Genomic DNA, 10163 nt, shown 5'->3' on the forward strand with positions numbered 1-10163 from the left:
CATTCACAAGTTCAAGCTGATAACAAACAGGAAAATAAATGTTTTCAAAGCAGCATCATTATGATGCAGGAATGCAAGTGTGGTTTAAGGTAACTTTTTATATGTATGTTTAGGTGTTGTTTTTTAAAAAAAAAAGTTAATCTGGTTTACAAAACAGGGCTTCCTGTACTCTCCTGTGACAAGTAGAGAGTTTCTGCAGCCATAAGCTTCCTTCCCCTTCTGCTAACACCCTCCGTGCCTGTTTGCGGGATACTTTGTTTGCTTTGTCACTGGGATCAGAGTCAGAATCTAGCAACCACAGTGGTGACGTGGAGGATGCCTTACTTTTCAAGCTCCCCGCCCCCCCCCCCCCCCACCTTTGAGTAGATCTGATATATTGTGCTTATCTTCCATAATAATGGACAGTGTGGAAATTAGCTAATGAACCAAAGCATGTAGTATTGATGCTCCTTCTGTGGCTGCTGAGACTTCTAGAAAGGCACGTTGTCATACTGAAGGATAATGTATGAACTACTGATAACTTTTTAAAACAGGGTATTCCAAATGCTGCTCATGTAAGTAATAACATGAGTGTTCCAGCCTTGCCTGCTCCAACAGCAGTCCTGGGAAACGTGGGAACAGTTCAGGGACCAAGTTCGGGTAATGCAACGTCATCGAGTCACGTCAAGAGCTCTAACGCAGCTGTAAAATTGGGAGAAAATAAAGCAAGTGTAACAGTGGAAGCCAGTGCAGACAGCTCAAAGAAGGACCAGGCAAGTTCAAAGTTCAGAGTATATTTATATATACTGTTTTCTATATTTATATATAAAATATATATATTTTTATATATTTTACATGTATAATTTTTGATATACTAAAAAATAGCAAACTATGATAATACCCCTTCTGCATAATATACCTGATACCGTTGTGTGATACTTTTGTGGTGGCTGTAGGACATAAACTAGCAAGCTGACTCTCTTTAATGCAGTCGTCTTTAAAACAGCAGTATTATGAATATTACTTCAATTGCTGTGGGACAACATTCTGTTCTTAGTAAAACCCAGGCAGCTCTCATGAGAGCTGAAATGTGAGTGAGGGGAGCATGGTTTTCTAGTCTCCTGTAGTAACTTTACAGAAAAAAAGTTTTAATTTGTGATTGATAAAAAGATACATATGGAGGCAGTGAAAAATAACACTCAAATATGTTTTTTTTCATCAGAAATTGTTAATACAAGAAAAAGCGGCACAAGAGGTCAAACTAGCTATTAAACCTTTCTACCAAAATAAAGACATCACTAAGGAAGAATATAAAGAAATTGTGCGGAAAGCTGTAGATAAAGTAAGTTGATCTAGTAATCTGAAATGCATACATTTCAATTGAGGTAGGGTTTGGGGTGGATTTCTTAATCTTGTGGGAACAACTGGTAGTTGCTGGGAGGGGGGACAGGAAAAGCAAAAATACCTTTGTCTTTCTCCATCCACGAGAGCTTTCTTAGCTCCTCAGAACATAACTCATTTATTGTGTGAAAGAGTTGAATGGGAATTCAGAAGTATTTGGGAAGCAATTGGGAAGTATTAGGAGTTTCCAAAGTTGTTCTGCCTGAGATGGAGAAGCCTGGGGTGTTGGGAAAATAAATAAATAATGTGGAACAGTGGCAAATCAACCGAAATCTTTTTTTTTTTTTTTTTTTCTTTAAAACTGTTGTAGGTTTGTCATAGCAAGAGCGGAGAAGTTAATTCTGCAAAAGTGGCAAATCTAGTGAAAGCGTATGTAGACAAATACAAACATTCACGGAAGAAAAATCCTGAAGAGGCAATCTCCTGTGAAAGGAAATAGAACATGTTTTCAGTTTTTAATTTTATTCTATCTGCAAAGTGCAATTTCAACATGAACCGTTAACTGAAAATTGTACATGACAGTGATTTGAATCTAGTTTTGATAAAATTATTTTTCAATGTAGTATATAATGTTTTGTTCTAAAGAAATATAGATCTACAGGGCAACTTCTTTATTCCTTTTTTAAAACAGATGTCTAAAAAAAATAAAGGTGTAAAGAAGAATCATTAGGAATGTACGATTGTGTGGATACTTAGATGTACAGCATTTTGACTTGAATAACAGAGTGCATTAAATTAGAAACTTCTGTCTGAGTACATTGGTTTTGGAACAGGTATGTACAGTACATGTAATCGGTCAGATGAAAGTGAAATTTTTCTTTTGATTTCTCCCTAATTATAGCAAAGATAAAATAATGTATTGCCTTGACAAATATTTCTAGCGTTAACTGGACAGGCTGAATGCAGGGGTCACAATGTGTATATAAAAAAAGCATATGGAGTTGTCTGAACAGAAGAACTGTTTAGATTTTAAAAAGAAAAATCATAAACAGTAAAATGCAGTGCCCAAAACCATGGGCGCTGCACATCTGTTGTAACACCAAATAAAAATTATGCTGCTTGGTTTTGTTTGTGACGTTTTTCAATTTGTTTCAAGATAGTGGGATGAACTTGAATAATTTTTATGTGCTGAAAGCCCTCAGTCACCACACACTGACAACCTCAGTTCATGTCTAACCCTGCCCTTAGCTAGTAGGGAATTAGTATGCTAGAGCTGGATGTTCAGAAACGTAAACCAGTCTCTTCTTCAAGTAAAATCAAGAAAGCTGGGATTTGTTACTAGGCTCCCAGTTGATCAGAGACCGCCAGTTGTGCCAATCTTAGCTGCGTAATACTTGCCTTCGTTAACTAGGGACTGTAGCATGGATCACCAGACTGGTGTCATTCAGTGTGCGCAACAGCTCTTCTACTTCCCCGAGCACTTTTATGTAGAGAGGTTAGTAGAGGTACCACAAGCATTTTAAAAGCAGATGTGGGGTCATTGAACGTGCCAGGGGAATACTTACACCTAAGGTAAACCCAGTTTTACTGAGGTAGCAGCAGGGAGAGTTGCTGAAACACTATCATCACTATGTGCTCCTTATGGAAAGAACAGCTTGGGCTCCTTCCAGATTTGAGTGGAGAAGGAGCCTTACCCTGAGATAGAAATACTTGTTCCCTTACTCACAGACAGCGCTATTGAGATTTCAGCACTCCCCCTCCAGTCCTGCTGTGCGGTAACAACCTTCGGTGTTGGCTCAGCCTGGCTTCTGCTCCAGCCCGAGGTCTCCTGGCCCAAAAGCACGAATATAAACCGTTTTGACAGAAAGTATCAATTGAGTTTTCTGAGAAATTCTCTCTTAGTGGCCAGTAGTTCCCAAATTAACCATTCTTGGCAGAAAACACAGTCTTACTCTGTAAGTAACTTTTGCAGAAGCCTGAGGATGAAATAAGGGGTATACACCCCTGTACACACACGTGATGATATAGAGAGATATATACATGTAAAAAATGTGATGTTTGTCACAAAAGTTGCTCACTTGGTTTTAACTATAGCTTTCTACAGACTTAATGAAGCATTTGACTGCTATATTTATTTTTGTGTGCCTAAATAAAAATACTATGTAAATTAGAAACAGATATAATACATTTTCTACAGTTAAGCCAGGTTTTAGATTTTTCAGAATACTCAGTTTTACACTGTGGTAGCAATTTGTATGATCTCTTGAACTATTTTAAGCTAAAATTGGTTAGCACTTTTTGAAAAACGTTGTAGCAAATTGCTATGTCTGTCCTGGTTTATCACGCCATGCGTACTTATTTTTATTACATTTTCCTTCTCTGAATTTTTGGATTTTAATGACTTTTTATATCTTTTTACTCTATACAGTTGAGCCTTGCTATAAAGCTCCTTTCAGGAGCCAGATAAATGTTTTGTGGGTTTTTTTTCCCTTTTAGAGAAGAGGTGGAAATTGGGTGGGAAGCAACAATGGAGGATTGAAACTGGGAGAGGGGAGGGGTCATTAATTCCTTGGTTTGCAGCTGCTGGCTGGAAGATAAGCTGTCACTTGCTGCCACGTTGTTGGGGCAGCGGCTATAGTGATGCTCCACTGTATTTCAGAACGTAATGAAGAATATCAGATAGAGTAGCATGTGATCGGTAACTTTGTTTTTTTATGGTGAAATACTTCAGAACTTCTCAGAAAATATGCGGTTTGTTACAATTCCTATGTTGAATTTAAAAAATGCATTGCCTTAATATGTAGACCCTCCTCCTATTTTTTCCCGAAAAGCAGTAAGGTCTCTGCTGGTGCCACTGCCCAAGAAGGCATGTGCTTTAACCTTGTAGTTATGTTTTTGTTAAAATAGTATGAAAGCTGTATTTCTATTTATTGAAACTCCTTGTACTGAAAGTCCCAACCTGCACTAGCACTGAAGGCGAAGCAATGGGGATGCTGAGCCCCCTTGCTGCCTCTAGGGTATTGGTAATTCCTTCGATCCAAATTGCCTTGAGGAAAACAAGTACGAAACTGTACCCCTTCTGTGAACTTATGCAAATCAAAAGGGTTTTCCTTGCGCTCCTTCCACTGTCTCACTGTGCATGCTGCTTGAATGTCTCATCCTAAAGATGTATCTTATGAGCACAGTGGCCGTCCAAGTCCACAGTATGGTGTTTGTAGCATAAGGCTGGAGTGCTGTCTACTGAAAAAATATTCTGAAAACTAGTTTTGTGTAGTGCTTAACAGTTTCTAATAAATTCTTTTCACTAAGCTGGCAGTAGTCTGTGTTTGGTCTTAAATGATTCTGGCTCAAGTGGTTTAATTCAGGAAGCAATGTTATTGCTATTGCTTCTGTACGTATGCATATTTAATCTTGTTCTGTGTGGTCTGGGCTCCCCGTCCTTTACATCGTGTGTGTTTTCAGGTAGTCTGTCTTCACCCTGCCTTGCCTGGGTGCAGATGCTCCAAGCTGAAAAAAAAAACAAATGCACATGGCAAAATGTCCATTTACTGCGAGTGCTGCGGTGGGGACTCCAGGTACCAGGTCTTGCAAAGCGCTGTGGGGCTCGGAGTGTGTTACAGTCTGCTGCTGCACGGACCAAACAAGGGCAGGACTCAAACCGACTAGGCCGTGTCCTACACACTGGACGTACCGATCAAAACAGTGGGCTTCACTGAAAGAGCCCGTTGGGGATTTAGCAGGTGACAGCCTCCCTTCCGTGGGAGCTATATTCCGGGCATCACTTCACTTTCCAGGATTAACCCCACTGTACTTTCATGAGGTACCTCCACAGGTAATGCAGAGACAAGCTGTGCGAGAGCCTGCTGTCCTTCAAAGTGGCTGGCTGCCTGCTCCGTGACATTCAAAGCAGCTTTGTTAGATTTGGGTTGGTTTGGCTGGGTGGTAACATCCAGGGTGGGAAGGGGCAGTCTTATCCCCGTTCTGCTCTGGTGGTGTCTTGGTTCTGTGTTTACTGAATTTACTAATAGGCAGGTGGTCTTAGGAAAGAGCGCACCACTTTAAGGAGCAAGTGTAGAAATTAAGGTCAAGGCTGAAGGGGCTTGGTGAGGATGTTCACTGGGGAGAGGGAGGCTCAGAAGTGTTGGTTCCTTGAGGCCAAGTCTTCAGAAGGAAGAGCAGCACTCAGAGGCGTGTCCTGCAGCTGTAATCATCTAGTGAAGCTGGGCTAGTGAGACTAGGCCAGGAAAGGTTTTGTCAGTCATGATGAGTATGGCGTTACCTCAAGCAGATGGAGATACAGTTAAGATCACTGCATCGGAGGCTGAGGGAAGACATGCAGAAAGACATTATTTCCAAGAAAAGATAGTCTTGAAGAGGAATGTAATTTAAACCAACTGACTGCAGTTAACTGAAAATTTCTTGCCCAAGTTGTAAGCCAGTCTTATTTCCACGTGTCTGCTTGGGGGCACGGACCTTTTCAAGCATCCTAACAGCAAAAATCCCACTTCATCTACAGTCACAAAGAGCTTTTCAGTACATCTGGTTGACTATGTATGTCCACCACTCCCCCCTCGGCCTTCACCTGCAGTTTGCTGCATGCTGCACACAGGCATCACAGAACTTGATTTTTCCATGTGGAAAGATCTTGATCTGCATCCCGCAAATACATGCAGTCAAGCTTAAGCAGGTGAGGTGTTTCATGCATTTAAAGTCAAACGACTTGTGTGTCAGGAGAACCATCCGCCTGGTCTCCTCAAAGGGCGATTACTGCATCAAGCAAACTGGCGGGAGGAAGGATACCTCGTTTTGGATCTCAGCAGCGTCGGCACCACCAGGACAGAAACATTTCTGAGCATGAGCAGGCCCCGAACATGCAAAGAGGAGAGGCACGTGGGGACCAAGGGCAGGGGCAGAAGTAGCTCATTAGTCAGTACTTCTTGTAATTTTTGCTGAGCAAGTAAGTGGCACCATTGCAGTCTGCTTTATGCAGCTAAAGCCTTTCCGGATCCCGCCTCTGCAAGTAGTGCCTTGAAATCTTTACTCAGCTTTGCTGTAGCGATCACTGTGCTGGAGTCTACTGCCAAAAACAAGGTTTGTTTTTTTCCCCAAAAGCCACATCTCAAGCATCGTAACACACCAATGTGTAAAACAAATAAGTTGATTCCAAAGGTGGACTTACTTAGACCTTTTGAATTACAGTTATGAAACTGCTGGCAACACTTTTTCATTATTATTAAGTATTACAATAGTCACATTAATCAATACTTTAAAAAAGTAGAGACAAGAGTAAGGACAATAAAGTAGATGATAACCAATTTCAGTAATTAAAGAGTATTTATTAGATGCAGCAGCTTTCAAACTAATGGAGTATCTATGAAGATTAAAAAAAAAAAAATCACTAACCTAGAGATTAAAAAAACCCACCCTAAAAGCACAAGTAAGTATTTGCGTAAAAGGAGATGAAGCTGTGAGAGGACACAGGCTGGGATATGGAACTTGATTTAAACGTGACTCTTACTTTTCCAATATTATTCACTCACAACTCCCAGAGACTCACACACCAACAGTAAGCTTTCAACCTGATCTTCATTTTCATAGACTCTGCAATAAATACAGGGGATTACAGCAATGCAGTAATTATCCACAGTAAACAATCCAACCCAGAGTGGAATCCAACCCAGAGAAAAATTACTGCAGGAGCCAAACCCAAGGAATTTTGGCAGCAGCTTGTCATATAATTAGTCCTAAAGTGTTGCAGAAATTAAATCTAAAACCACTGATTTTTTTATGAAGAGCATCAATCAAAAATAGCCAGGGATTCCTAGATGCTTCAGTGCAATAGCAGGTGGGACGAAAGAAAATAACAACTTTTGGAAGTCAGAGTTTACCTATAAATTCCAGAGCCTTTTTACAAAAATTCAGGGCTTTTGAGGACCAGGAAGGTAGCTTACACGTGGCAGGTAGACGCTCCTCTAACACGAGACAGGAACATTGCTGCCTTTTTTTCTCTCCACGAGTTACAGAGGGACATCCGATGTGCAGGTATTTGCAGTGCAGACGTTATATCAGGAGTGCTAATAGCCAAAGCACGGCCACTGACTCGCTCTGCCCAAAGCCAAGAGGAGAGCGGAGCTTCTCCTCCCACAGGCAGCAGGAGGACCAGGGACCCCCGGTGCTGCCTGCAGGTGTGAAGCCCCAGGGCACACGCGCACCCAAAAGGAAACCTGCCATTAGAGAGCATCTAGGAGACAAGGCTGTCACACACTCAGCTTGCTCAGTCACCATTATTTGCCACTGCATGGTACCTGGTAGTTAAATGACCTTATCAGACTGATAAACTCTAAGATATTCCCCCTGAAAATATGATGACATATCTCAGAGGCACAAGATCCGCCTCTGAGTTGATTGTCTTTGACGAATGCCAATACACTACGGAGCTGCTGGTCCCTGTGCAAAGCACATGGCTTTGCTACGTAACCTCAGTATCCCCGAAACACAAAGGATTAAACAACCAACTCGGGGTGTGAGAGACCCTCCTCACCAGGGGATTCAACCCCCACCTCCCTCTCGCTGACACGGCGCGGCTCTGGAGCCACATCATCAAGCCAAAGAGGGGACAAGGAAATGGACTTCCATGGCCTTGCGTCAAGCCCTAAGCTCCAGCCTGCTGTCCCAGGGCAGTTCCTAGAGGGGAATTATTCAATGACTATTTAAATTGAAAGAGTTCTAATAAACATACAGCAATACTTGGTACTGGGGGAAATACAAAACACAATGCTCTGGGCCAACTCCGCCCTGTTTATATACTGGGCATGACGTTCCATGGTATGGAATACCCCTTTGGCTAGTTCAGGTCAGCTGCCCCGGCTCTGCTCCCTCCCAGCTTCTTGCACACCTGCTTGCTGGCAGAGCATGGGAAACTGAAAAGTCCTTGGCTTAAGATAAGCGCTACTTAGCAACAACTAAAACATCAGAGTGTTATCAACATCATTCTCACACTAAATCCAAAACACAGCACTACACCAGCTACTAAGAAGAAAATTAACTCTATCCCAGCCAAACGAGGACGCACATACACAACCATACAGCGTAGGCACCTCGAGTTACAAGGGTTGTGGCAAGTGGATTAAATTTTTGATGCATTGTGGGTTTTACTACAGGGTTAGCCATAGGTCAGTTGGCCAAGACTTCACAGAGGTTTATGACAGAAGAGAGATCTGAAGTTGCAACCCTTCTAAACCCTACCGACCCCAGGTGACGCAGGTAGGACAGCCGCACCGGCACACTGTGCTGCCCAGAGTGGCGACAGAGCTCTCGGGCTGTGAAGGTTACGTCCCGTCTGAGGAGCACAGGGAGATGCACCCACCCCATTTCTTCATTACCCCGATGACATCTAATGGAATGATGTAACCATATTAACTTCTGTAATGGTGCAGGCTCCCTGTTTCTAGGATCTTATTCCAAAGGAAAAAGCAAGAAGTACCGGCCCTTCTTCCTCCCTTACTGCTCCCTTCACCGGAGACTGGCAAAGCGACTGAGCTCCAGCTAACCTTCCCAGGGCCCTGGGCCAGCGAGGAGCCCTCTGAGGCCAGCAGCAGAACTGGGATGAGGGTACAACCCCCTGTCCTGGAGAACATGTTTCATACTTTATGATTCACCACGTAACTCCATCCTGAACAATATAAACACAGAGCGCCCTGCCCAAAGATAAGGAACAAGCAGACATTTGGGTAGAAGAAAAATTTTCTCTTAGCCAGGACAGCAAGTTACCTGTGGACACGCAGATTTAAAACCCCCAACAACAAAACCAGCAAATCCTCTCAAAATGCAGTTTGCAGCAAATCCACCTGAAAGGTATTCAAAGGCTACCTTAGAACAGCTGTCCAAAAGCCACCCAACAGCACAAGATAGACCTTACCATGATCCAACTTTATGAGATTTCTGTTACTCTAATATTGTATTTCTTTTCACCTAAGGTTAAAAAGCAATCAGATTTTTTTACAGGTATCAGCCCAGATTACTCTCTGGTTATCACAAGATAGGGAGAAGCCAAGACACAAATGGCAACGATGCTGTGAGAAACAGCAAGTTGTGATACAACCATGTGAAAACAGCAGGCTATTAAAAACAACCGAAGATGGTTTTGAAGTTGCGGTAATTTAAGAACATATTGCCATCTCGCCACAAACAAACGGGCGGTAACTTTACTCGTTATAATCAGCCTGGAATTCTCCGCCACTTGGAAACGATGCACGAACGCAAACCACTCCGTGTGAAATCCCCCTCACCCAACGGGCCCAGCTACGCACAGCTCACCCACCCCCTACAGAGCCGCAGCCCCGAGCGCTGCAGGCCCACCCTTGGCCGTGCAGGAGGACGCCCGGCAACCTTTCGGCTCCACAACCTTCAACTCGCTGCCCACGCCGGGCTCTGCAGTCTGCGCGCACATCGCCTTACCCAGCGAGCGAAAGGACATCAGCCACAAAGCTCTCTGCAGCCACCCACGGAAGGAACGACTGACAGCCTAATAACTACCCAGTAGAAAAGGCAGAGGAGGGAGAAGGAGCGCGACCAGATGATTACCGGTATCCCTAGCTGTTGCGCGTCATCGTATCACAATAAACTGCTGATTTATCTTCCTGCAAGGCAAGGCAGTACTGTGATCTCCGTGAGACGGTTCCACGTGCCGTGACTTGCCACAAGCCACAAAGGAGATCTTTGGCAGTGATGTGAATTGAACTCAAACCTCGCTACGTGCTCCAGTGCGTCTCCCTCCGGGCTACCCCCCTTCGAAACTGGAGAGTGAAACTAAAAAGAAAAAACTGAAAACAAAATATTTTTAG

At 43.1% G+C, this 10163-nt stretch overlaps 1 protein-coding gene across 3 annotated transcripts in view; it reads left to right on the top strand.

The window, feature by feature from the left end:
- The window catches only part of SCAF11 (SR-related CTD associated factor 11), a 50211-nt gene extending 47767 nt beyond the window's left edge, over window positions 1-2444 (top strand). For all 3 annotated transcript variants that reach the window (XM_050915498.1, XM_050915489.1, XM_050915481.1), the window contains 3 exons: window positions 534-752; window positions 1202-1321; window positions 1691-2444. In XM_050915498.1, the coding sequence (XP_050771455.1) occupies window positions 534-752; window positions 1202-1321; window positions 1691-1819 (468 nt within the window). In that variant the 3' untranslated portion in view covers window positions 1820-2444. The remainder of the gene's footprint in view (window positions 1-533; window positions 753-1201; window positions 1322-1690) is intronic.
- Window positions 2445-10163: the final 7719 nt, after the last annotated feature.

Source organism: Gymnogyps californianus, chromosome 1, assembly GCF_018139145.2.
Source record: "Gymnogyps californianus isolate 813 chromosome 1, ASM1813914v2, whole genome shotgun sequence".
Classification (NCBI taxonomy): Eukaryota; Metazoa; Chordata; class Aves; order Accipitriformes; family Cathartidae; genus Gymnogyps; species Gymnogyps californianus.